Source organism: Carettochelys insculpta, chromosome 25 (genome assembly GCF_033958435.1).
Source record: "Carettochelys insculpta isolate YL-2023 chromosome 25, ASM3395843v1, whole genome shotgun sequence".
NCBI lineage: Eukaryota > Metazoa > Chordata > Testudines > Carettochelyidae > Carettochelys > Carettochelys insculpta.
The window spans coordinates 13,216,904-13,244,442 of NC_134161.1; the positions used below are offsets into that span (position 1 = coordinate 13,216,904).

The window sequence follows — 27,539 nt, forward strand, 5'->3', positions numbered from 1 at the left end:
TTTCTTGAAATGTGGCCCCCAGAACTGGACAGAATACTTAGCTGAGGGCTAATCAGCATAGGGTATAGCAGAAGAATGAAGTCTAGTGTCTTGCTTTCCACACTCCTGTTTAATTATCAGAGAGGCAGCCGTGTTAGTCTGTAGCTTTGAGAACAACAAGAAGTCTTGTGGCACCTTATAGACTAACAGATATTTTGGAGCATAAGCTTTCGTGGGCAAAGACCCGCTTCATCAGATGCATGAGTGGGGGTGTGGTTTCAGAGGGGTATTTAAAGAGTGGGGTCCCAGTAAGAAGGCGAGCCAACCCCAGTCTCTGTTTAATCCATGGTTAATGGAGTCAAATTTGCAAATAATTTGCAAATTTGACCCCATTAACCATGGATTAAACAGAGACTAGGAGTGGCTCACAGTTTACAAAACCAGCTTCTCTGCCCTGGGTGCTAATATCTCCCCATTAAGCTCTGACAAAGGCTCACATCCCCCTGTCTGATCTAACTTGTTTTTAACTCTTTTGATAAGTACTGTTGATACTGGGCCGTTTCCACCTTGCTGAATAGATCTTGTCAGCTCTGGGACCCCACTCGTTAAATACCCCTCTGAAACCACACCCCCACTCATGTATCTGATGAAGCAGGTCTTTGCCCACAAAAGCTTATGCTCCAAAATATGTTAGTCTATAAAGTGCCACAAGACTTCTTGTTACTCCTGTTAATTCCTCCCATAATCACGTTTGCTTCATTTGCAACAGTGTCACACTGTTGACTCATATTTAACTTGTGGCCCACTATGACCCCTAAATCCCTTTCTGCAGTACTCCCTGCTAGAAAGTCATTTCCGACTTTGCATGTGTGAAACTGATTTTTCTTTTTTTTTTTGAACTTCATCCTATTTACTTCAGACCACTGCTCCGGTTGTCCAGATTGTTTTGAATTCTGACCCTATCCTCCAAAGCACTTGCAACCCCTTCCAGCTCAGTATAATCCACAGACTTTATAAGAGTACTCTCTATGCCACTATCTAAATCATTGATGAAGCTATTGAACAGAACTGGCCCTGAAACTGTTCCCTGCAGAACTCCATTTATGCCTTTCCAGAATGACTGTGAACTATTGTTAACTACTCTCTGTCTTAACCTTATATTTCACTCTGGAGTAAATGATGATCTCTGGAAGGAGAACAGGCCCAGAGGGCCACAGAGATGTATTCAGATTTTTTTTTTTTTTTTTTGCACCCTTGGGTCTCTCCCAGCTCAAAGATCACATCCCTTGCTGCCTCCGTTGACCAACTTCACCTGGCCTACAGGAGGTAAGGATGTTGCTACGCCATGGTTTCCTAAACTGGGGGACGTGCCTCCAGGGGCAGGGGGGAGCATGAAGAAATTCCGGGGGGGGTATGCAAGGTGATCCAGCCCTCTCACCCCCCGTCTTTCCCCCGACCCAAGAAACAGCCAGCCTTTGCTTCTGGTTCTCAGCCCCTGCCATTTCACATGGGCGACCCAGCTCAGCTGCTATAAAAAGGAGGCAGGCAGTGAAGGCTCACATGGAGCTAGCTGCCTCCTGCAAAGGTGAGCAAGTGTGGGCTGGGAGGAGAGGAGAAGGATGGGGTTAGATGTGGGGGCTGGTGGTGCCTGGCTTTGGGGGAGGGGAGGGGCGCCGGCGGGCAGCTCCAGCAGCGTGGGGCTCAGGCAGCAAGCCAGCTTGGGCCACACCAGGCACCCACAAGGTTGGGCCTGTTCCATTAGCCTGGATGGTTCATAGCCACCTAGGATTTCGCAATTTATGAAGAAAATCATCAACTTTCACATTAATTTGTTTCTGATGTTAAATTACATCTTTATTAAATTTTTGGGCCAAGAAAAACTGTGCTTATTTTAAACAACATTTTTATATCAAGATTTTGTTTATTTTAAATTATGAGTTGATTCTTCTGTTAAAAGGGATGATGGTAAAGAAGAGGCAGGGGGGCGTGATGGTTTCTCAAAACTCAAAAGCGGGGGCGTGATGCCGAAAAGTTTGGGAACCACTGTGCTACGCTATTAGATTAACATCTGTAACCGCGGCAAAAATCACTCACTGCGGTAAGGGTGAGATGACAAGAGGCCTGCATGTGGAGGAAGAGCACTTAGGTCATGAGTGGGGCTGGGCTGTCTTCTAAAAGCACCTGCTTTTTCATTCGCCTATGCTTGGGTAACTCATTCTCACTGCTCTGGTCTAGGTAAGGTGAAATTCAGGTTATAACATTTTCTAAGGTGACCTACTTCTCTGTTGCCAGGAAAGCAAGTAGGGGACAGAAGGCAGCAAGTTGATTGTGCATTGTGTGTGATGTAGTGCTCTTAAACTTGCTATTATTTTCATCCTGCAACCTTCCCCCTCCCTCCCATCCCACGGTCTTGGGTTACCTGAAGGGGTAAATAACACCCACTTATCCACTTTCTCTGGGTCACTCACGATCTTACAGACTGCCCTTGCATCCCTACTGAGTCACCTCTTTTCCAGGCTGAAACAGAGGCAAGGTTCCCACATCACAAGAGAAGTGCTAAGCCCTAGGCTACAGTCAAAGAGGAAGCCCTTGTCTCTTCCTGCCTCTCCCCTGAGCTGTTTTATGGGCTGTATGCAAGGAGCTCACAGCTTAGGTTCCTGAGCCCCAATTTACACTGCAAAGCTCGTTGGACATAAGACGGCTCACAGCCACCTAACACTGTAAGCATCTATCCCAGAGGTGTCCGAAGTGGTGGGGTGGGAAATTTCATGGGTGTGGGGGGGGGGGGTGCAGCACCACTGGCTGAGGAGACTCAGGCTCATCCATCTCATTAAAAATGTTGAACCCTGTTACTGTGGGTATCTGTGTAGTCACATTATGTACCAATTAATAAAGTTTTTCCATTCTACCAACTTATTTTCCTGACATGTGCTGAAAGGGTTTTTCTTTTCATGTGAACATAACTGAAATTCCCGTCTGTTTAGATTACATTAGATGTGGTTTTACTGCGGGCAGGGGGGCTGCTAACTGCAGGGACCAAAGGTGGGGCACAACACAAAAAGTTTGCTGACCCTGATCTGTGCTGCTCCTTCCCGCATGGTAACTCCTCCAGGACACCACCTTCCTAACTCCAGCTCTGTGGGGGGGGCAGCAGCGAGGTCAAGGTGGCCACTGTATAGAACCATACCAGACTAGAACTGGAAGAGACCTTGAGAGGTGATGGAGTCCAGTCCCCTGTCCCCACGTCAGGACCAAGCACTGTCTAGAGTTGTCTATCCCTAATAGATGTCTAACATGCACTGGAGATTCCACAACCTCCTTAGGTAGTGTTTAACCACCCTGACAGTGAGCAAGTTTTTCCTGATGTCCAGCCTCAACCTCCCTGGCTCCATGACATTGCTCCTTGTACTATCCTCACCTCAGATGCTAAGAACAATTTTTCTCCCTCCTCCTTGTAAGACTCTTTTAGGTACTTGTGCAGCAGAACCCCTAGACATGCACTCAAGTTGCAGGTATCTCGATTTAACGTGACTGGGGCGCGGGGGTGGGGGGGAGCTGGTGCTTCGCTCTGGGCTGGTAGCCGCTCAGGGCAGCCAGGAAACTGACCAGTGCTGCAGCCGTACCCCAAGCTCCAGCACTGGTCAGTTTCCTGGCTCCCCCAGTAATGCCAAATTTGACGTCGACTGGCCTGCAGGAGAATGCGACCTCCTAAGTCGGGATGCACCGTAAATGGCCCTCCCGTCCCGTCCCGTCCCCCGTCCGCCGTTTCTTTCCCAAACGCAACACCCGCTGCGCTCAGCCCTCCTGTTCTCTGGACCTCGAGTCCTTCCTGTCGCTCTTCTCCGGACCTTCTCCAATCTCCCCGCTTCCTTCCTGAACCGCGGGCCCCGCAACTCCAGGGGAGGCCTCATCCGCGCGGGGCGTGGGGTCTGGGGCTCGCCCCCCACATCCCCGCTCGTGCCGCCCAGTGTCACCGCCGCTCTCCTGCAGACCGTGCCCGCCCCGAGCCCAGGCACCGCACGTGGCCGGGCAGCCTTGTGCTGGTCGGGGCCTGGCGCCGCCGCGCTGGGGGCGGAGCAGGGCCCGCTCATCGTGCGGCCGCCGGCCGAGCCACGTGGCGAACCTCCGGCGCGGCGCGGCGCGGCGCGTCCCCTCCCCTCACCCGGAGCCCTGCCCGCCTGCCGGCGCCGCGGTACTTCTCGGCCTCTCGCCTGCGACCCCGGCACACGCGCCTCCGCCTGCCTGGCCATGGACCCCTCCAGCGCTGTGCCCTACGCCCGCCTGGAGGTCCCCGCCGCCGGCTCCGTGCCCTCCTACAAGTACTGGTCCATCTTCAACATCCTCTGCTGCTGCCTGCCGCTGGGGCTGGTCGCGCTCTACTACTCCGGAGAGGTAATCCCCGTCCCCGCCCGGGCTGCTCCCCGGGGATCTGCCCCGCTCCCCCTCCACGCCGCACGGCTTTTCTGCCGGGCTGCAGCGCCCCTCGGAGGCTCTGGGGGGCGAGGCGTCCCTTGGGTGCGGGGAGCGGATGTGCAAAGGGCGCCGTCTGGTTTCTGCACATGCCCGGAGCCTTTGACTTCAGGGCTCGAGATTTTTTTTTTTTTTTTAAACTGCCCCGTTCTTCCCTGCAAACTTCTCCTCCTGGTTTGCTGCCCCGAGGGGTTGTCCTGCCCAGCTGTCAGGCAGGTCTTACAGGGGGAGCTGAGTACCCCACAGGTAGCCGGGTTCGTCCGTGTCTTCGAGAACAACAAGAAGTCCTGTGGCACCTTATAGACTAAGAGATATTTAGAGGGGGAGCTGAGTCTGCGACGTCCCCCTCGGGGCTGTCAGTGAATGAAGCCCTTCCTGGCTGAAATCCTCCTGCGGCTGTGAGCAAAGCCCATTGAAACTCCATGGCTGCAGGGCACCAGGTGGACCCCTCTAACCCTGTGCATCAACCCAAGCACACCTGTTAGGGGCACCAAAAAAGGCGCCTGCAGCACCTTACAGGCTAAAAACTTTATTACGTGATGAGCTTTCATGGGGAAAAGGTTTGTGAGATTTTCTCTGTTTTCACCTGTTTTGTTCCATAAAGAAGTGGGTCTGTCCTGCAAAAGCTTTTAATAAATAACATTGTTAGTCTGTAAGGTGCTACAGGACTGCTTGTTTGTTTTTGTTTGTTTGTTGTGAAGCTACAGATGAAGATCCCTACTCCTCTGAGACCGGGGAGTGCAGGGAGTCAAGCATGCACATGTACCTGCCATATACTGACTGCTCTGCCTTCATAACAAGCCACCACCAACCCCTGTAGCGCAGATGTGGATTGGTACGGTGGAAATTTTATGCCCTCTAAAACGTGTCTCTTGTTCAGACTCTCCTGTAGCTTCTCTGGGTCTTCAGCTGGGAATCTGTGAACTAGAGGGTGGTTCGTTCTCATGAAACTGAGTGCAATGAAATAAGGGTGATGATTGTATGACCCAAGAATGCCTAAAAAAAAGACGGGGGGAGGTTCCATCATCGCAGGTTGTACTGACACCTGGAGGAAGGGTGGGAAATCTGATGAGAAAATACCCTGGACTTTCATGGGGCAGGTACAGTTGCTTGCTTCTCTCAGGTGTGCTTGTATGAATAGTTGTCTGGTTCAGGGAGTGACATGACGAAACAGGTAAAAAGCCACAGAACTTTACTGTTATCGAGCAGCTGAGTTGCTCTGTGCAGATCTCTCAGTGTCAGCTACCTCCTCTGTTGTCACTGTGCAGTGTGGAAGCTATCTGGTGCTTGGCTTGAAAGGGAAATCTGCAATTAGGGACCTACCAAATTCATGGTCCATTATGCTCACAGTCATGGCTACAGGGTTTGAAAGTGGGTAAGTTTAGTATATTCAGCTGTTTAAATGGAAATGTTAGGATGTTGTCACCAAGTGGGTCCCAACCCAAAGCGGGGGAATCATAGAACACTAGAACTGGAAGGGGGCTGAAGAGTTCATTGAGTCCAGTTTCCTGCCCTCCTGGCAGGACCAAACATCATCTAGATCATCCCTGACAGGTGTCTGTCTAACCTGCTCTGAAATACCTTCAGCGATGGAGGTTCCACAACCTCCCTAGGTAACTTATTCCAGTGGTTAACCACCCTGACAGTTAGGACGTTTTTCCTAATGTCTAATCTAAACCTCCTTTGCTGCAGTTTAAGCTCATTGCTCCTTGTCCTATCCTCAGAGGCCAAGGAGAACAATTTTTCTCCCTCCTCCTTGTAACCCTCTTTGAGGTACTTGAAAACTGCCATCATGTCTCCTGTAAATCTTCTCTTTTCTAAACTAAACAAGCCCAGTTCTTTCAATCTTCCCTCACCGCTCATGTTCTCTAGACCTTTCATCGTTCTTGTTGCTCTTCTCTGGACCCTTTCCAATTTCTCCACATCTTTCTTGAAATGTGGTGCCCAGAACTGGACACAATACTCTAGCTGAGGCCTAATGAGCACTGAGTAGAGCGGAAGAATGACTTCTTGTGTCTTGTTCGCAACACACCTGTTAATGCATCCCAGAATCATTTGCTTTTTTGGCAACAGCATCACACTGTTGACTCATATTTAGCTTGTTGTCCACTGTGACCCCTAGATCTCTTTCCACAGTACGCTTTCCTAGACAGTTACTTCCCATTCTATATGTATGAAGCTGATGGTTTCTTCCTAAGTGGAGCACTTTGCATTTGTCCTTATTAAATTTCATCCTGTTTACCTCAGACCATTTCTCCACTTTGTTCAGATCATTCCGAATTATGAGCCTATCCTTCAAAGCAGTTACCACCCCTCCCAGCTTGGTATCATCTGCAAAGTTAATAAGCATCCGCTCTATACCAATATCTAAATTGTTGATGAAGATATTGAATAGAGCTGGTCCCAAAACAGATCCCTGCGGAACGCCACTTGTTATGCCCTTCCAGCGTGACTGCAAACCTTTAATAACTACTCGCTGAGAACAGTAATCCAGCTGGTTATGCACCCAAACTGTTCTGGAGGGTCAAAGTTGTCACCCTCACTTCTGTGCTGCCTTCAGAGCTGAACTGTTCTCCCCCTTCCCATGCAGAGCCCAGCCAGAGCTAACAGCTTCCTTTGCTGGAGCCCTCCGAGGAGCAAAGGGACCTCAGCGTTCCTAGGGAAGGGCTTAGGAGTTGGTAGCGTCCTGTTTATGAATAACTTGTATGTGAGCAGGTTTTGCATTCTTGAGTAAGATCACTCTTTCCTGTCTCTGCCAGCTGCCCTGACTGTGCTGTGGGGCTCCCCATAGGAAGCACCTCCCCCTGCCCCCTGTGAGCAGTTCCAGTGGTCAAAATAATCCAGGCCCCTTCAATGCTGGTCTTAAGGGAGCAGGAACTCCTGGCGTGGGAAAAATTCACTCCCCCTCCCGTTCTCAGTAAACCCACCCCAGATATCTGCCATTCCCCCGAGCAGTGTGTATTTATCTGGAGAAGCCTTTTCTGCCTAAGGAGTAATCCTTGGCTCTTGCAAGTGTTAGCATCTTCTCTGTTCCCGTCTGTCACAACCCCTGCCTGCGTAACCCCTCTGAATGCAACAGGCTCGGTCATTTCCCTCTTGTGTAAGAGCAAGTATATCTAACGCAGCTGGTGGGCTCCTCTTCCTGGCTGTGCTGTGTTTTCCTGGAGCTGAGTAAGTATCCCGAATCTGACCTGCTCTTCACAAGCAGCAAGGGGGGGCCCCACCTTCCTCCCAGCTCTTGGAGTCTATCCAAGGCTTTGTTTGCCCAAGCAGCAGGGCTGGGCTCTGCCCCAAGCTTGCCACATCCTGCCTTATGCAATATCAGTTGCAATAGTCCCTGCCAGTCCTTCTCTCCTGGGCTAAGGCGTCCACCAGTGGTTCTCCTTCTTGAGATTTCACCCCCATCTATGGCCCTTCCAGCACGTGACATGATTCACAGTGGGGTTTCCACTGGGGTGTGGGCCATGCCAGTGTCCTTCCATCCTAAAACGTCTCCCCACTAAATTCCACGTGCCACCGCCCTGGGGGAAGGGGGTTTCCCATTCCCCGGAGGGGGAGAACATGTGCACAGATGGCTGAGTGAATCCAGCCACATGCATGTTATATGGCCAATGCACAGGTATGCCCCTCCCTCTCAGGGCTGAAGAATCTAGTTGCTGCTGGACCTTTGCCATTCAGGATGTCCCTCCAGCTGGGCGGTCAGTCTGTTAGCCAGCCATGGTGCATGGCCAGCCTCCGGCCCGTGAAACCTGGGCACTGCTCGCTTCAGCCTGTTCCCAGAGACTTGGAGGGGTTTTAACTTGTGGGGATCTCTTTGGGAACTAGCTTGGGCCTACCCCTTTGCCCATTTTAGAATTATCCTTTTCCCCTCCCTGAGATGCACCACCTAATTTCCCCCTCCTGGATCCCTTGCTTGGGCCAACCCCCTCCCCACAGGCTTAATTTAAAAACCAGCCTGATAGCCACATACCTGTCAGCCTGTGGCACTGAGCTCTTTGGGCTTCTCACTGCATTCCCTGTCAGGTTGTGAAGGGACAGATCCTGAAGCTGTTCCACCCCAACCAGGTTGCCCCCTCTTAAGTCCTCCCCTTCGTATTTAGATTCCCCAGCTCTTTTCTGACCAGCTTGGGGGTGGGGTCAGAAAAGCAAGACCACTTTCAACTGACCACAATCCTGAGACTGGCCCAGCCCTTAGGCAAAAGGCTGCCATGGCCTTTTCCCTCTAGTGGGGGAATGGGGAAAGTAAAGCCCAGCTGCAGGGGGAACGGGAGAGCCTGGTGCTCACCACAGTGCTCTGATACAGCACATGAGAACAAGGCCTTTAGTTCTGTCTTCCATACGTAAATTGAGTCATGTATATCAACTATAAGCATAATTTCCCACAAGGCCTCCGAAGCTTGGAAGATGCTGAAGGAAGCTATCAGTGCACATGACCCCTTTCGGAGCCCAGTGTAGTACAGGACCATGGATCAGAGCACAGTCATGGGACTTCACTGGATATCTCCTTTTTCCGCTGTGGGGTGGGTTGATATGAACTATGGAACTTCTTCTTTCTGCTGTTTTAAACCACTTTTAAACTCCTGTCCTTAGCTTTTGCACCCAGTGAGCAGCAGCTGTTTGGTTCTCTGAGCTCAGGATGTATTTTCCCCAGAGGGAGCTGCCTTCCTCACACCAGAGGGGCGTGAATCATCAGTAGCCCCCTTCTTAACCTGGAGCAACAACAAAAAAACCCCAAGTTGTCCTGTAGCACCTTAAAGACTAACAGTTTTATGTATTAGATAATGAGCTTCTGTGGGTGAGACCCACTTCATCAGCATCTATGCTCCCTGTGGAGTTAGTACCCACTTATCAGATTGCTAAATCTCTGGCTTCCTCAGTTGCACAGGGTCCCATTCATGCTGATGCTGTGCTGCTGTGGTACCACCCCGGTGCTTCCCGTCCATTGTGCTTTTTCTGCCCCTTCCCCACCCTCCACCACTGGCAATGTGCTTCTGGCCAATAAACCCTTTTGGGCTCCACTTCCCCTGCACAAGCAGTTTCTCTTCTCCAATTGCAGTTTCTGCCCCTGCAGGGACCTGCTGCATCATGGAAGCTGGGTGTGCTCAGTCGCTTTTCTAGCTTCTCTCACTCCCCTTCACAAAAAAGCTGGCCAAAATGCTGGCCCTTAGTAAGACTGAAGATCCTGCACCCTTGTTATCAATGCTAGATCCCAAGTATAGAAAGGGCCGCTGCTGATTTAAAAGCCTCTGACTCTGAGCTGGGTTTAGGAGTGCTTGTATTTGGGACACTTATGCATTCTCCTGTCGTGAACCACGGTCCCAGTGTTCTTTGGGCTTTACAGACCCAGAAAAAAAATAGCCCCTGGCCCCAAAGCATAGAGTTTAGGTCAACAGCTCTCAACTTTTCCAGGTGACCGTGCCCCTTTCAGGATTCTGATTTGTCTTGTGTGCCCCCAAATTTCACCTCATGTAAAAAGGACTTGCTTACAAAATCAGTCATCAAAATGCAGAAGGACCCAGCACACAGTTACAGAACAAGTGCTTATTTTGTTATTTTACCCTGTATTGTAAAATCCCGTGGAATATAGAGGACTTACATTTCAGTATAGAATATGTAACCAAGTCAAAGTCTGAAACTTTAGTTTGCTGACTTTGCTAGTGCTTCTTATACGTAGCCTGTTGTAAAACCAGGCAAATATTTAGATGAGTTGACGTAACCCCTGGAAGACTTCAGTGTACACGTACCCCTGGCTGAACACACTGTTCTAGTGTCCCAGTAGTGACCTTATCGACCTTAGCAAACTGCCTGTGATAAGCTGAATATGTGCCAGGAAGTGGGTGGAGGGGGAAGTTGGAAATTAGGGACAATATCTCTGTATAAACAGCTTCCTGCAACAGCTTGGTTATAAACTGAACAAGCCTGGCGCTTGCTAGATCCCATTTATTTACAAATGATGTAAACCTTGAAAGAAGTTGCCCCATAAATCGGGGTTACTGGAACTGATGTTCCTCTGCCAAATCAAAATCGCGTCCAGTGTCGCCATAACAAAAAAGCCAGCAGTGCTCTGACTAACCAGTCTTTCACCCAGCATACAAACAGCTGAAGCAGGGCTCTGGCTCGCTCAGCCGAGGCCTCCCTGACCCGTGCCAGACATTGTGTGATTTCAGCACAGGAAATGAGGCAAGACGGCAGGAAGGAACATGAACATCTTAGGGCTGTGGTATTATTTGCGGGGGAGCAGGAAGTGGTGGGAAACCAGAGGTGAAAGCGTCGGTATTTCTCATGGGTACTGTCCGATCCCAGCCCTGGTCGCTTCCAGCTCTTTCAATAGCTCCTGCTGGCTTTTGCTGCAGTTCATCTGACTCTTGCCTTTTACTTTCATCTCAGGGGAAAACCTATGCTTCCAGTGGGCTTGTGCTCTTGTGAAGCTGCAGCGCTAAGGCCAGGGATGCCCAGTTTTCAGTGCTGCAAATGCGGCTCCTTCCAGGTTGTTATTTCGGGCAGCATAATCTTGGGCAGAGGAGAGAGACATGGAGGGTGAGGTAATACCTTTGACAGGACCAACTTCCACTGGGGGGAAAAGATTTTGGGCAAGTTATTTCATCTCTCTGGACTATAACTTGATACCGTAAAGCCTGGCTCCTTGTCTGATCCCTCAGGACTATTATGTAGTTTAACTCACTACTGACTTTACAGTAATTCCTCAAGATATGCACACTCAAAATGCACGTCTCACATTTACGTAAGAGAGGGATGTCAGAGGGGAGTGTTGTGAAGAGGACCAGGGCGACCCACAGCCCTGTGGCTGGAAGCCATCTTGCAGAGCCAACCACAGGGTCTCCAGTGTAACTCAAGGATTTACTATACAGTGCTCTGTGAAGCTAGAAAGGAAGGTGTAGGGCCCATGGTGTCCAAGGAGGTCTGGAAAAACAGCCCCTCTAGTGGCTACTGCCATAGCGAACTAGCCACGTTATTCTGCAAATATAGTTATTGTTGAAATCAACTAGCCACATGGCCACCACGGTGTTTGAGAATGGCGAAGACAGTCACTGCAACCATCGGTGATGCTCTAAGAGGCAGAAACTCAGCAGTGACTGAATGAGATTTGCCTAAGTAGGCGATAAATCCCCAGCACAGCTGGCTCAACTGAGGATCTCCTCTAGCCAAACATCAGCCTAGTGCCCCTCTCCTTCCTGTCCGTCATGTACCTGGTGGAAGCTGCCACTGATCTCCTGTCCGACTCGCAATCTGCGTGGTCTGGAAGTGCTCAGGGATGAACTGGGCAAACGTGGCTGGATCCAAAGGAAATGTAACCGTGAGCTTATAAATGTGCTGAGCAGCACAGCAATTAGTTTTATACCGTGTCTTAACAATTACACCACCTGGGGCTGTAGACGAGGAAGCAGGGGTTTGTTAATGCACTGGGTGTGGACTCTGGAGCTCTGGCTTCTGTCTCCAGTCTGCCACTAGGTGATCTCAGGCAAGTCATTTACAACTAGATTCAGGTGTCCTGCTGCCAGTGGATTTCAGAGCCCTGGTTTAGGCCCCCAGGTTTCATATGCATTGTAGGAGGAGAGGCTGTGCTGCACAAGGATCTGCCTAAGCCAGCCCCGAGGGAAATGGAGAGGGAAAGGGTGGGACTTAGGGTATTGTATGGATCTGACATGCTGGAGGGAGGCATCTAGTCTCCTTGGGGATTCTCAGCCATGAACTATCTTCTGGAATGAGCTAACACTATGAGGTCACCCATTTCTCTTGGGGTTGGGGAAGGGGAAGAGAGACACCCCCAATTCAGCCAGTACCCCAGGGACAGGACACTCTCCTGGAAGGTGGGAGCCCAGTTTTCAAATCTTGGCTGTGCCTGATTTAGAGCAGAAACTTGAACCTCAGCTTCAAGCTTCCCAGGAAAGCACCTTCTGGGCTATAGGCTACTGTGGGATGGGTCTCTCGAGCTCTCTGTTCTGCTTTGTATCCAGTGAGCCAGCTGGTGGTTGGGGTACTTACTGCAGGGCAGTTGGGTGCTGCAGGGTTGCATGCATAACCCCCACGCCCCCCCAAATTCCTGCCCCACTCGCCCACGTACCCAAGCAGGCCACACAGGTGAGGTCATGAGGGGGATGCTTGACTTGAGAATCCCTTGAGGAGCGGTATTGTACACACCCACCAGTGGAACCATAGGGGACTCTGGGCTTCTGGAGAGCTGAGCAGCAGCTGAGTGAGTTTGTGTATGGCAGTGGGACCTACATATTGGATTTAAATCCCTTTGTGAATCAAGCACTGATCTGTCGCTCATTTCCCTGTCTGTCAAATGCAAATACTTCCCCACCTCGCTTCAGGCCTCGGGTGCCAATGGGGTCTACAGGAGTGCTGAAAAGAGTAAAGACAGCAGGATTGGAAGGTATATTCCTCAGAGCTCAAATATCCCTTCATGTAACCCTGGAAGGCATGGCCCTCACAGACATCCCCACTTCCAGCGTTCCCTGTAAGCTAAGCAATTGGGCGGCCGTCCAGCTGATTAACAGAGCATCCACAGTGGGAATCATGTGTTTATCTTGTGGTGCACATCTGCACATGCCTTGGTGCACCTGACAAAATTTATTGCACCCATGGGTGGCAAAAATTAGAGGGAACAATCCCCTCCAATCAGGACAGGAGGCCACTGATATGCTCCTCGCCCCAGGAAGCAAATCTCTGCTGGGTAATGAATCCTTTTCAATTTCAGCCAGCTGCTGGAGGATTTGATAGCTGAGTGCCTTGGAATCTTCCCCACAACCCAGCAAGTTCAACTTCGTTTACCATAATGCTAATGGGAGATCTTGATATTTGTATCCCTATTGCACACACGTTAAGTATTGAACTGACGAAGTGAGTCTGTCCCACGAAAGCTCACGTAATAAACTATTCTGCTAGTCTTTAAAGTGCTACTTGACTGCTTTTTGTTTTGATGCGTTAAGTAGTTTTCCTAGAACAGAAATGCTTATGAGCAATTTTTTCCCCTCAGGTAATCTGTCTGTGACCGAGTAGAGACATGGTGTATTATTCCTTAAGTCTGCCAGCCCACTCTGCGCTTCCACTGGTTTCTCTCTGTGCCTTCTTTCCATCTTCAAATACTGCACTGCGTGATTGTGCTTTCTCCAAGATACGTCTCTTCTCACCTGCTGGGAGAACATCATTTTTTGCTTCATGGCTTCTTTCATAAGCCTGGGGCTTGGTGGTCACACCCTCATCAGCTTAGAGCATGGCTGATGGTGGTAGCCCTATAGACACTGACTTCCCCAAGAATGTCCTGAGACCCACTTTCCTACATCGCTGCCTATATGGTCAATGAAATTCAGTGCACGCCTCCCGTCTCAAGGTGGTCCCTGACAAATTAAGTTTGTGCTTTGCAATTGATTGCTTCATCACAAAGGACTTATGTCCAGTCTTGGCCCTGAGAACGTACTATAGCCTGAAAACATTTCACCACTGTAGACACTGCATTAGCATTAGTTGTTGGTGTCATTGGAATTGTTGGACATACAATATTCATAACATCTAAAAATAGCAACCAGAAAAACTGTTTTTAGATTGGTCCATTCTACAGCTAATGACACAATTTGATATATTGTGTGCTTCTAATGAGCTCATGCTTTTGTGATTACAGACTTTTGCTTTAATGGAAAGCAAAAGCCCAGGAAAATGCAAAAAATTACATAATCTGGGGCTAAATGTTCCCCAGACTTTACAAAACAGGATGGTATTGAGTAAATCGTTGCATTAGCAATTGCTTCTAGCTTTCTGCCAGTTTTGGTCAAAATTAGATTAAGTTTCTTGGAGTTTTGTCCCTTTTTATGTTTTGGGGGTTTTTTTTGTTTGTTTTGGTTTTTTGTTTGGTTTTTTTTTTTTTTTTAAATATGTGATACCAATGAAATCTTTCTAGCTGATGGGTTACTGCAGCTCATTAATAACATTGTTGTTTGATCTGGCTGGTAAACTCAACTAAGAATCATCACTATTTCACCCACTGACCCTCACATTAAAAATTGATTAAAATGAAGAATCAAGCTGTCGAGGGTCCCTCACGAGTCACGCAAGGAGCGGAGAGTTACCCCCTTCTCCTGACGCGAGAACCACGGGCCCCTGCTGAAATCAGTGGGTGTGTAACAAACCCCAGGCAGCGTTTCGTCATGCAAGAGGCAGGCAGCCAGACAGCCAGACAGCCTGGGGAAGGGGCTGCCAGCAGAGGTGCCCAAGGACAATGCTGAAAGAGGGGCTCAGAGAGACAAGGAGAAAGGGGGGTAGGAAAGGAGTCCATGAAGGACTCTGAGCCAAGCTGGTGCAGGGCGCAGCCCTGTGCTTTGCCCGCGCTTAAGACGCTGAGGGTGAGCGGCAAGGCTGGGCTTACCGACTTGCTCTCTTCTCTTCCTTGCCTCTCAAAGCAGTCTTACTCCTCTACTCCCGTGCCACTCACCAGTCCTGTTGCACTGAGCGCAGGGCTGAGAGTCTGGTGGGGATATGGCCGGCTGAAATGATACACGAGGGGTCAACTGAGGACATAGAGACCAATTGGGAGGTGGGGGGCGGGTCACAGAACGTGCACGGGGGTTCAATTTGAGGCGGGAGAGTTCAGCCGAGGTGAGAGAGAGCAGGGAGCGAGTCTGCCAGGGCCTCACTGTTCGGAAAATGAGAAGGATTCAGCCAGAATGGGGTCAAAAGAGGAGGCAAAGACCAATTAGGGGGTTACTGAAAGTTCATAGGGGTTCCATATGTGGCCGGAGAGTTCAAATATGGGCCGAGAAAGCAATGAGCAAGTCTTGTAGGGCCTCGTTTTTAGTTAAAAGAGCAGGAGGCTTCAACCAGAATGGGGGTGAAAAGAGGAGACAGAGACCAACTCTGGGGTCACTGAAAGTTCCCAGGGGTTCAATTTGAGGCCGGAGAGCAGGGAGCAAGTCTGTTCCCTGTTAATTAGCTATGGGTTGGGCAAACAAGGAGGCCTTGCTTCTTCTGTGGGGCGCGGGCTTGGCCACACGTCTGGGTCTAATTCTTCAGCCCAAGGCGGGTGTGGGCGCTGTTTTCGGTGTCACTGGTGGGCCACGTTCGCTTGCCTGCCAGGTGGAGGTTAGTTGAGCGGCTTGTCTGCTTGCCCCATGTCTCAGGAGCCAGGGGTTCTAATCCTGTCTCTTCCTTGAAAAGGAGGGATTGCATCTTGGCTCACCCCTGTCTCAAGCGAAGGCCGCGTGAGTGGGGTCAGGCTCCCGGCACGTGCTCTGAGGTTGGCCAGTCGTCAGGCTATGCCCTTTCTACGAGAGAGGCGCTGCTTTGAATCTTCCTTCCTTTGTAGTCGCGGCTGCGTTGCCAGTGTCTTTTTCCCGTGGAAGCTGTTCGACTGGCGATAAATACGCCTGGGGCTGGCCTCCTCGCTAGCTCCACTCTCTAGTCCAGTGGTTCGGGTACTCGCCTGGGTTGCGGGAGATCCTGGTTCAAGCCCCCCAGCTGCCTGTTCAGCGCCGGGGCTTGCACTAGGATCCCCTGCCTCCTAGGCGACTGTCCTTTGTGGGGGGCCATCCTTGTCTGAGCCCCCTCTCTTTCCCCAGAGGCCTTTGTCTTCTTGGGAAAGGGAGGGGGCTTGGACAAGGATCGCTCCCCAGACTCTCTCCCAGGAGGTGGCCACCCCAGTTCACACCCCTCAAAAGAGCAGGGGAGTGGCCTGGGGTAGGCTGCAGCCTGGGCTTGTATCCCAACCACGGTGGACTAGAGAGAGGGGCTTTTACTGCTCAGCAGCAAAACTTCTTTACGAAAAAGCAGCAAGAGCCCTTGTGAACAGCCAACCCCTCAGCAACACAGGGCTGGTTTCCACCCGTCAGGGGCACCCAGCAGGCAGAGCAGGGACTTGAACCAGGGGCCCTCAGATCCTTAGGAAAGACCCTCAGCCCCTACTCCACACAGGGCACTGAGGGCAAGCGTGTGCTCCAGTTAATATGTCCTGAAAGTGGAGCCCTTGAGCGCTGAGAAAACAGAGCACGGCTTGACACTCACCAAGCAGAGAGGAGACTTGAACCAGCAACCTACTGGCTCCCAAGCACAGCCAGCACCACACCCCTAGGACAGAAGGCACGCAAGTCTCACAGCCCACTTCTCCTCTCATACTTGCTGAAAGCGGCTCCTCTTGGACAGAAGGAGTCTCTGCCTCTGACTTTCCCTGCCACCCAGCCCTTGGGGCATCCAGTCTGGAGAGAAGCGACCCAGGATCAATTCCCTCCGCTTTGAGAAAAAAGGGGATTTGAACCCTTGACTTCTAGGACACAAGGCAGAGCTTGAGCCACTCAACCAGCCTTGACTTAGGTAGGGAGCCCATGGGAAAGGAAAGAGGTTCTCAGGTAACAGCAAAAACAGACGGCGCGCAGCCACCCAGGGCTGCCTCCACAACCCGCGTTTAGGCCGTTCACCTGAGAGACGGGCCAGAAAGGCTCAAATCCCACCCCGGCAAGGGGTTTTGAACCCTCAGCTCTCACAACGCAACTCCAGGGGGCTGCTTGGGCAGCAAAAAGCAAGCAAGTGCAGCAGCTTCTTGAGCTCCTGACAAGCCCCCACCCTCCAAAGCCCTTCAACACTGCCTGCCTTTCGCCGCAGGGAAGGGGCCGTGCTGGTGCTCGCCTGAAGTGGAGGAGGAAGGAGTCAAACTTACAGCAGCCACTTGCTAAGCAAGTGGCCAAACCACCAAACTACTCAAGGCTCAGTGGGGAAGGACTGGGGGGCAGTGACCCAGTGACCGTTGGTTGTTGACTGGCGCTGAGCCTCCCTGGGCTGGCCGTCACTTCAGAATCAGGGCTAAGGCCTTTGCGATCGCACAGAGCCAGTCAAATCCCTGCTCTGGAGCTCAGGGAAAGGCAGCTGAACCGGCCTCTTCTCTTGACGGGTCCCCACCTCTGCGTGGGCTCTCTGCCTAGGAATCCCGCAGGCGAGTGAGCCGCCTACCGAGACGGTTTAGTGTCAGCCTCCGAGGGACCTGTGAGATGCCCCTGCCGCGAATCAGCCGAGGGAGAGGTGGTAGCGGAGTCCTCGGGAGCTTTTCACTTGGTGGTTGGGTCCCTCCCGAGGGACGCAAGGACCGGAGCGTTACCCCCTTCTCCTGACGTGAGAACCACGGGCCGCTGCTGAAATCAGTGGGTGTGTAACAAACCCCAGGCAGCGGTTCGTCACGCAAGAGGCAGCCAGCCAGCCAGCCGGCCAGCCTGGGGAAGGGGCTGCCAGCAGAGGTGCCCAAGGACAATGCTGAAAGAGGGGCTCAGAAAGACAAGAGGGGGTGTAGGAAAGGAGTCCATGAAGGACTCTGAGCCAAGCTGGTGCAGGGCGCGGCCCTGTGCTTAAGACGCCGAGGGTGAGCGGCAAGGCCGGGCTTACCGACTTGCTCTCTTCTCTTCCTTGCCTCTCAAAGCCGTCCCACTCCTCTACTCCTGTGCCACTCACCAGTCCTGTTGCACTGAGCGCAGGGCTGAGAGTCTGGTGGGGATATGGCCGGCTGAAATGATACACGAGGGGTCAACTGAGGACATAAAAACCAATTGGGAGGTCGGGGGGCGGGTCACGGAACGTGCACGGGGGTTCAATTTGAGGCGGGAGAGTTCAGCCGAGGTGAGAGAGCGCAGGGAGCGAGTCTGCCAGGGCCTCACTGTTAGGAAAATGAGAAGGATTCAGCCAGAATGGGGTCAAAAGAGGTGACAAAGACCAATTAGGGGGTTACTGAAAGTTCACCGGGGTTGGAACTGAGGCCAGAGAGGTCAAACGAGGTCACAGAGCCCCCACCATGCCCCTGACACTCCCCCTTCTGTTTGCTGCCTTGGCAGTACAAGGACCTGCCACGCCCCCGCCACTCCCCCTTCTGGTTGCTGCATTGGCAGGAAACGCCCCTGCCACACCTTCCTGCCACCCTTTTCTGTTTGCTGTATTGGAAGGCCACTTCCGAAACACCCCGCCCCCGGCTGCTCGCTGCATTACCTACACACACACACACCCCGCCCCATGCTTGCAGCATTGCCTATACACACACACACGCACACACACACACACCCCACCATGCCCCTGGCACCCCCCCCCCAGTGCTCGCTGCATTGCCTATACATGCCCCTGCCACAACCCCTACACGCCCCGCCGACACCCCGCCCCCCCCCACAGTGCTCGCTGCATTGCCTATACCCCCCCGAATATGCCCCCCCCCGTGCTTGCTGCCCTGCCTATACACGCCCCAGCCACACCCGTGACGGCCCCCCCCCCAACCCAGTGCTTGCTGCCTTGCCTATACACATCTCTGACATGCCCCCACCCCCCACGTGCTCACTGCATGGCCTATACATGCTCTATTACACCCTGCCCCCCGCAGTGCTTGCTGCATTGCCTATACACACCCCCGCCACACCCCCCCCCCAAGTGCTCACTGCATTGCCTATACACGCCCCCAATGCTTGCTGCATTGCCTATATAAGCCCCCCCCAATGCTTGCTGCATTGCCTATACAAGCCCCCCCACCCCCCAGTGCTTGCTGCCTTGCCTATAGAAGCCCCCCCCCACCCCCAGTGCTTGCTGCCTTGCCTACACACCCACACCCACACACACACACAGCCCGCCGCCCCCCCCCGTGTTTGGTGCAGTGCCTATACACGCCCCCCCCCCCGTGCTCGATGTATGGGCAATACATGCCCATCACAGGCCCCCCCCCCCCCACACACACCTTCCACTGCTCGTTGCTTTGGCAATACATCTCCCTGACACTAGCTGCACTGGCCCTATATTCCCCCCATCTCACACCATGCAGCACCACCGTCATGGAGCCCAATGGCTATATCGAGCCTCATCCCCATGCAGGGCCTGCTGGACCCCCAGCATGCTGGTGGGAGGCACACGGGTAACAGACGTGGGAATATGCTGCACTGCAGCTGCAGCGCTGATTTAACGCATAGCAGTGGGCTAAGCTCACATCTAACCCCCAGAGTTAATTTGAAATGAGAATGGAACTATAGCTGGACACTTGGATTACCAAACTTATTCTTTAATGCTGCAGCATGTTGTTTCTCAGCACTCCCTTCTCCTTCACAAACAAAGAACTTTATTTCCATTCCAGGTGCTTTGTCTGAGGATGAATCGGGGGACCCACCTTCTTTTTGCCCTAGAAGAGTGGCTTTGGCTTCGCTTTACTTGGTTTTTGGAACCCAGCACTTGACTGTTGCCAAGTTTGCCTGACACATTCCCCTATGTTAGAGCTAGCCTGGACCCCCACCAACTCCCCCCTGCCACCCCCAGCCCATGCTAGGGGTTGGAGTGGGTTGAAGTAGAATTGAGATGATCTCATACTGGCAGGAGTGCTGTTGGTCATAGATTCATTGCAGCCTCTGTTAAACATCTGGCCTTCTCTCAAACTGACAGCCCCTTGGCAGGTGTGCTACAGGGGAACTAGGTGACTCCTATGTGTTCTTTGTTATGTCTGTTTGATGAGCAACAGCAGCCTTATGGGTTTATTTCATTCTTTCAGGATAAGCGCATTTGCTTGCTTGTTTGAAGGTTATTTGAAGGATCAGGACCATCACATCTGGTCAGCTCTACTTTCCTGAAGGCCTTGCTGGGGTCTCCCAGTCAAGCTGTGGCAGCCTCCCTGTAAGGGAGAGAGCTGAGAATAAAAGTTCTCTATGAGTTATTCAGTTTGTAGGACATTTGCATTCAGAAGGTTTAATAACAAAAACAAGGCCAATCATAAGTAATCCAGTTTCAGTTTGTCCTTGTTGGTAATGTCAAAAATCTTCCTAAGTTCTCTCGTGGCCAGAGAGTCTTCCAGGACAGCCAAGACCTCAATTTCGAGTGGTGAAATGCAGCCAGTGCCTCCTTCCTTCCTCATCCCCACAACTCAGCTACCTTTTAAATATGTCATAAAGGCATCAAAGTCACAGACCCAATCTTTGTTTTCCGGGGCAGGTCACCTTTTAGACAAACTCCTCCGCCAGCTTACAGCAGATGCACCCTCAGATTGGTTCTGCTGTGTGGGTGCCTGGAGGGGTTTTAGTTATTTAATGGCAGAAAGCAACTATGTGTCAGCTCTGGCGTAAAGGGTACAGCCCTACTGCTACCAGGGGATTTGCACCCACTCCGAGATCAGTAATGGACCATGTGCCAATCAGATAAACTCTGCACCCTCTCCCTGCTGGAGCTTGTCAACTCCACAGACCCCTGGGTTTATTGACAGCAATTTTTTTCACACCCCTTGATTATGCAAATGAATGTCATATCCCTTGTTACATTCGTATGACTGACTTTGCCCTGCTGTATACAAAACAACTAGAGGCTCTGTCTCCCACCGCCAACAAATGCACCAAAATAACAGCACAGCAAACCAGTCCCTGCCTCTGTGAAAGTGGAATACATTGCCAGGTGGATGTCCGCAAGGAAGGCTACATATTTGTACAAACCAGCTGCTTCTTGCTTAGAAGAAAAATCTGTGCTCAGTCAGTTCTTTCCTTCCTTAGAACAGATCGCTGGCCTGCAATCTATGCCTGTTTGGGCTGAGCTGGCATCCTCTCCTCCTCCATAGCAGGTCTATGAGGCAAAGGCGTTGGAGTGATACAGGCAAATGAAGTACCAACCTGCGGGGGCTGTGGGTTCACTTATTTATAAAACAGAGGAAAATGGGGAGAGGGAGAGAGAGAGAGAACAGGAATGCACAGTTCATATTTGCAGACAGTTGATGCAGCTGTAAAAGTAGTGAATTCGTGGCAGTCCCTCATTCAAAAAGCTTTTTGCCTACGAAGAGCCATAGGACCAGTTCTCCCCCAGTTCTCAGTCCAGCAGTATAGAGAGGTGCTTGGAGAGTTGCAAAGGGCCAGACAACTCCTCCAGTCTGCCTACAGAGGATGAATGGATTTGCTTCTTCCCAGGGCAGTGCTGGTCAATTTCCTGGCAGTTCAAGCACAGGCGAGCAGGGAGCCAGGCTGCCATCTGGTCCCCTGCTCCCCACCAATCCCAAGGACTGGGAAACCACTCCTGTCAGGGGCAGCAGCAGAGATTCAGGCTGCCATCACGGACAGGAGCGGTTTCTTGGTCCCCGGGAGTGGCAGGGATCAGGCAGCAGTCTTGTTCCCAGCCCCCACAACTCCTAGGGACAGAGAAACTGACCAGTGCAGTGCTGGTCAGTTTCCTGATTTGGCAAGCAGAGGGGAGCTGACAACCAGGCTGCTGCATGATTTCCGGCTCCTCCCAACTTGTGTGAAATTTGAGTTAAGTGTAGTTGTCCAGGAATGCAATCTACACCTAACTCAGGGGTTTGCTGTACAGGGTTAACTGTTGCCCAATATTAGGCAAAATTTTTGTTGTGCACAAAAAAAAACAAAACAAAAAAACAACCGGAAGACTGACCCAGCCGAGGGAGCAGTGGAAGTATCGGTAATGTGCTAGACAATATTGATCTCCCGTGGTCTGCCAGATTAGAGAGGATCAACCTGTATCCAGTGCAAACCTTGCCTGGAAAACAAAACCGTCCCTTGCCAAGGAAACTCACAGAGCGGGGGGGTGAAAAAGACAGAGGGGCAAGATGAAAAGACAAAGATGGTGGCAAGGAGGGGGAAATGAAGCAGATAAGTGACAATAGCACTTTGCAAGTGAGTCTTCTTTGTAATGCTCCTTGTTCAAACCATCCCTTCTGGGGGGCAACAAACTCGGAAGCAGCTTCTTGTGCCCTTCACGTGCAATTATAAGTCCAGGAGTTTCTTCCTCTTCTGGGCTAAATCCCCTCTCTGGAATTGAACCAGCTTAGATCTTTCTGCAGTCCCACCACCGACTGCCAGCAATGGGCCTGGCTGTAGTCTAGGTAGCATCACACCTCTGGCTTCAGACAGGAACTGCTATTGCTAGCAACAGGCAGCTCCTTTTATTTTGACCTCTTGGGCCTTGATTGGCTTTTGTTGGATCTCTGCCCCTCTAGGACCAGACCTCGCTGGAACCCACCCCCAAAAGGCTGCAGCCAGCATGGCTATCTAAGCAAGTCTTCAGGTCTAACACTTAATGCCCTTTTCCTGTCAGGGTGCTGATTTTGGGCCAGGGTGCAACAGAGCGGCAATGGCCTCTGGAGGTGGTGGGGAGGTTTGATGACTTGGTACACTCCATCGTAAGGGCTATTCCTGGAAGAGTATCCTGGTTGCCTATATTGGAGATGGTACCTTGATCTGAAAATAGCACACGAATGCCATCTAGCCCCCCACCACCCACACAGCTGCACAAGGAGACCCCCACCCCCTACTGCCCCAGCATCGGGGTAGGGTGCAATCTGGTGCTTGCAAAGTAGGAGGGAGCACCAGTGCAGAGGTATTGGGGACCAATGGATAGAACTCAGGAGACCTGGCCTGGGACTTCTGCCTTTATCACAGGGCTGTTCCATGACCTTGGTCACATGATATCCCTCTTCCGTGCCTCGGTTTTCCCATCTATAAACAGTGGTGTTGGAAAATTTTAACAGTGGGTGGCGCCGTCCTGAAAGCTGATACCCCCTTACTCCCCAGAGCTGAGGCTGGCAGCAGGGACTTGGGCCCAGGCTGTGTGTGTTGGGGCCAGGGGCGGGCGCTTGGCAGTGGTAAGGAAGCCAAGGATGTAACTACAGCCGGGACTCCAAGTGTGGAGGTGGCAGCTGGAACCTGGGAGCAGTCTGTCTGTAAACTGAGGGTAGATGGCACTGGTCTCTTTTGCTACTCTGCTACAGAAGTGGCAGGATCCCTTCCCCACAGCTGAGAATGGATTTCAGCTCCACAGTAAGATGCGAAATCTTTCTAAACCCACAATAAGTGGTTTCCGCCTAACCCATGAAGTTTTCATAAACGGGAAGCAGTGGGGCTTAAAATGCAGTGCAAAACCCTGGGGACTAAGTAGATGCAAAAACATGCTTCAGAAGGTTGTTTGCTTGTTTGCTTTTTTGGCCACTGTAGTGCACTGCCCCATGTGCCTTATGAAGTCTTGACATTGGCCTTGATTATTTTGGTGTTAGCTGCACAAATGTAAACTTCTGGAGTTGGCACATTGCATGGTATGAAACTACAGGTTGAACCTCTCTAATCCCGCACCCTCAGGACCTGACCAGTGCCGGACAAGTTTGCCTGACCATGGGAAGTGAATATTGTCGAGCACATTACCAACACTTCCACTGCTTACTGGGCTCTTAGAAGACATTGAGGGGTAAATTACAGCTAAACAACAGCACAGAACACTGAGAGCCAGGGCTGGTGGCTGGAAACAAAGTTTATGGGGCAACGGGAAACATGGCCACAGCCATGATAAGTGATCATCCAGCTAACTAAAAATCACGCTGGACTGCGGAGTTTGCCAGACTAGAGTTCTGGATTAGAGAGGTTCAACCTGTAGCATAAACTGCACTGATGCAGCAGTTGCATACCAAGGGTCTGCACACTACAGCTGTGGGAGCCTCAACCCCCATGCAGAGAAGTTCTAAGACCCTCCAACCCAGCAAAGCACTTGCACACGGATAAGTGAACCTGTGGAAGCCAGTGCAACTTTTGATGACACCACACAGTTTGGTAGCCTGAAGTGTGACCAACTGAAGTAGTAGTTCATGGAAACTTCAGCATGTTTGAACATATGTCACGTGTTCCATCACGTGTTGGGATGGCTTGATCTTGAGGGGGAAAAAAACAACTGACCTCCAGGAGGGCAGGTGACTCCAAAGCTGAAATGTTGAAAGAGGTAGAGTTGGAGAGTCTTGCACAGCTACTCCCTGATCTGTCAAACCCTTCTTGCCAGTCCTACAAAATATGAAATGTATGCAGGGAAGCCGCGAGGTAACCCCTGTGCAGGAGAATGCCGTAGACTAGACAATAGGCTTCTTTTCATTGATGGGGCATTCATCAAGGTTGTAACTCAACCTGGCCCATCTAGTAACTCTGGTCACCTATGGCTTATTTCAGCAGAACTCTGAAATAGCTTTGGAAATAGCTTTCTAGGTGGAGAGTGGGGATGTTTTTCCTCTGTTCGAACTTGGGAATAATACAAGCTGTCTCTTCCTCACAGCCTTGTAGGGTGGGTTGTACCACCATGGTATAGATTACCTCAGCCACTTCTAGTCGCTGAGACTTGTACAAATGTGTTAAAGGGAAAATTAATGTAAATCCCTCTCCTTCCCTGTACCGGCTAGTTGGATCATCTTGCCCATGAGGGAGTACCAGCTTTCCCAAGCAGAGAGCCCCTTCCAGCCATGTGCATAGCAGATTCATCTGAGCTCTACTCCAAGCTCTACTGCATGGCCTTGGACAAGTCAAGTGCAGACCTTCAGGAACAGCCAAGTGAGGGTCCACCCAGCCTGATAATGGGGAAGTCGTTTGAGGTGGAGGGTGTACCCACAGCTCTTCTGGGAACTCAGCACCTCTGAAGCTAAGGAGGGATTCAAGCCGAGGTCTCCAAAAGCTGAGACATAAAACTGAGGGGTCATTTTTGAAAACATCTGCTCTAATTTTGGTTGGTGTGAATCCAGAGCGTATCAAATGAAATCAGTGGAGCAACTTTAGATTCATAACTGTGCCGAATCTGGTCTCATTTCTCCATCGCCTGCCTGTAAAACAGATCTATTAATTACCTGTTTCATTGGCCTCCTCTGTGATGTTCCATATGGGTCCCCTAACTGCTGTGAATCTTGAAAGCAGTTCACAGAGCCGGGTCACTAATTACTCCACCTCTTTGTCCCCAGGTAGAGAAATGCCAGGCAAGCAGAGACACCGCTGAAGCAAAGAGAGCCTCTGACACAGCAAAAAACATCAACATCCTCGCCTTGGTGATTGGTCTGTCCTGCGTATGTCTGTTCATATTCTACATGGTCCGGTTCGCTGAGTTAAATAAAGCAGCAGGACCGACCCAGCCTACCTTATACTACAATATAGGCTGAGGCTGGGATGCTGCTCTCCATGCTTGGAAGAAACTGACTTTGCAAAATCCGTCTTTGAATTCTCCTGCTCAGTTTCATGCTTTCCTTCTTTCTGCTGGCTGCCAGGCAGCTCCCTCTGCGGCCAGTGCTGGCCTACGCCTGCTTGCAGATCTGACACCCTGAAGATTCTCCTCAAACCGACAGCTGTGGATGTTGAACTGGGAATCTCGCTCTTGGCCTTCCCGGTAGCCAGTTTGACATCATTCTCACACAGCACGAACTTCTCTCTCTCCCTCCAAGCTAGGAAGAAATCAAGATAACAAGGCCCTGAAATCTTCCCAAGCCACAGACAGACTTGCTGCTGGTGCCTCGGTTCCTTACCGCCAGGAAGCCAGGACTTGGGGGGCCAACTTGCATTGCCTGCAGCCATCCCAGTGTTTGTCTTGGTCTTCCTGTTGCAGCCACTGCTGTCCAGGCACTCAGCTCTGAAGGCAGCAGCTGAGAGCAGCCCCCACATCCCTGCCCACTGGCCACCCTGTCCAGGGTGGCTAGAGGGTCCTGGGCTCCTCACAGCTGCTCAGGTTGACCTTCCTTTCCCCCTCTGCCCAGTTGCTGCTCCCTTAGTCGGTGTTACAGGTTGCAAGCAGTCCAAGGGCAGTAGGGAGATAACAAGGGGATAGGAGGTGGTTCCAGAACATGGCGATGGAGAGGCACGTCCCACAGGAGGCCAGGTCTTGTGGGGGCACAGTTCCACCCCCTCTGAGTTTCAGCCCCACCCTGAAGAAGCTGCCACCGTTACCTCTTCCATGCCCCGTCCAGGAGCTGGATCTCTGTTCTTCTCCTCCTCAAATTCTGTTTGGTTGATAAAAACAGCCTTGGCTCCAGCAGGGATCCCCGGGTGACCGTGTTCTTTCACAGCTGCCAGTCTCACCCCTCCTTGCAACAGCCTTCACTGGCCCTACGTCACGCTTGACCTACCAAGTTGTCTGCTTTTTACTTTGAACAGGTTACTAAATGCATAGACTGCCATCCCCGCCCACCGCCTCCAGCTCACGAAGCATATTACCATTAAGGGCTCCTAAGTAATCACACGACTAAAATTTTTCTATCAACTTTTGTTAGAAACATGCCCAACAGATGAGGCTAAAAACTTGGCTGTGACAACAATCCTTTGTAGGGTCCATTTTATATCTGCCTCTACTTGTGGGCCTTGCACACAGCAACCTCGCAGCTAAACGTTAGATAGAGAAAGGACCATAGAAGCCCAGAAATTGGTAAGAGGAGCTCAAAGGCTGATAGGGAATCTTGAAGTACTTCGAGTCCTTCTGTGTGGCTTTCACTTTGTCTGTCCAACCTCGTCCCACAAGAGCTGATGGAAAAGTTCAGCTGCACAGAGAGCAAAGTAAAACAGGAGAATAGATTAAATGAGTTTTATTGAGGGAATGTTTCAAATACAGCAAGGAGCATAACAAATTAACATACACAAGGATATATCATCTGAGAAACTAGAACAGGTTATGGAGCGTAATATACAGTAAACAGTATCTTAGTACTTACATAAGAAACCCAACTAGTCTCAGATAGACAAGAAAACACAGTTACAAACAACAGATAAAATAAAATATCAGCCTTTTAACCAATCCCTACCCTGAGAAGAAAAAGGGGAAAATACTTTAAAGTAACAGACAATATAAGATATTGGCCTTTGGATCAATCCCAATCCCTAGGGGAAAATCAAAAAGGGGAGTATTTTACAGATACTAGACAATAAACAATATCGGCTTATCGGCCAGTCCCTGAGAAAAAAGAAGTCTTTGAACATAAAACTCCCCGACCCATTAAGTACCAGGGAGAATAAAATAAAATAAAATTAAATAAATTACAATAAGAAAAAAAATAAAAATTTTACACGGTGACTCTATCCATGGGGTTTTAACACACTTGCTGTTTCATTTGTACTGCTTGAAGGAGGGGGCTCTTCTATAAACAGCTTTTGCAATGTTTCTAAAAGCTTGCAAAAAAACAAATAAATGCTTCCAATGATAAAAGGTGGTGGCTCTAGTTCTTAGTGTATGGGTGTGATCTCTTCTATGTGTTTAAAACTACTCGGTGTAGCTGAACACTGGTGCAAGATGACAAAACAGCCCCAGAAACAAACAGCCTCTTTAGGCAAAAGAGCAACGAAGCATTGGAAATGCTCTGCCACCAGCAGGAC

At 50.9% G+C, this 27,539-nt stretch overlaps 1 protein-coding gene and 1 long non-coding RNA gene across 2 annotated transcripts; one reads left to right on the plus strand and one right to left on the minus strand.

Moving 5' to 3' along the window:
* Positions 1–3,708: 3,708 nt before the first annotated feature.
* On the plus strand, positions 3,709–27,372 carry LOC142001482 (uncharacterized). Its single transcript, XM_074976736.1, has 2 exons — positions 3,709–4,371; positions 25,151–27,372. The coding sequence occupies exons 1-2, from the start codon at positions 3,709–3,711 to the stop codon at positions 25,343–25,345; spliced, it is 858 nt and encodes a 285-aa protein (XP_074832837.1). The 3' UTR covers positions 25,346–27,372.
* LOC142001617 (uncharacterized) lies at positions 19,471–25,115 on the minus strand. Its single transcript, XR_012642536.1, has 3 exons — positions 25,040–25,115; positions 24,111–24,212; positions 19,471–20,086 (listed from the first exon to the last, which is right to left on the minus strand). It is a non-coding gene; the product is annotated as an uncharacterized LOC142001617 (long non-coding RNA).
* Positions 27,373–27,539: the final 167 nt, after the last annotated feature.

Coding starts and splice junctions, on each gene's coding strand:
- LOC142001482 (XM_074976736.1), top strand. CDS start 3,709: ATGGCCCTCCCGTCCCGTCCCGTCCCCCGTCCGCCGTTTCTTTCCCAA. Junction 4,372..25,150: donor CGCTCTACTACTCCGGAGAG/GTAATCCCCGTC, acceptor CTTTGTCCCCAG/GTAGAGAAATGCCAGGCAAG.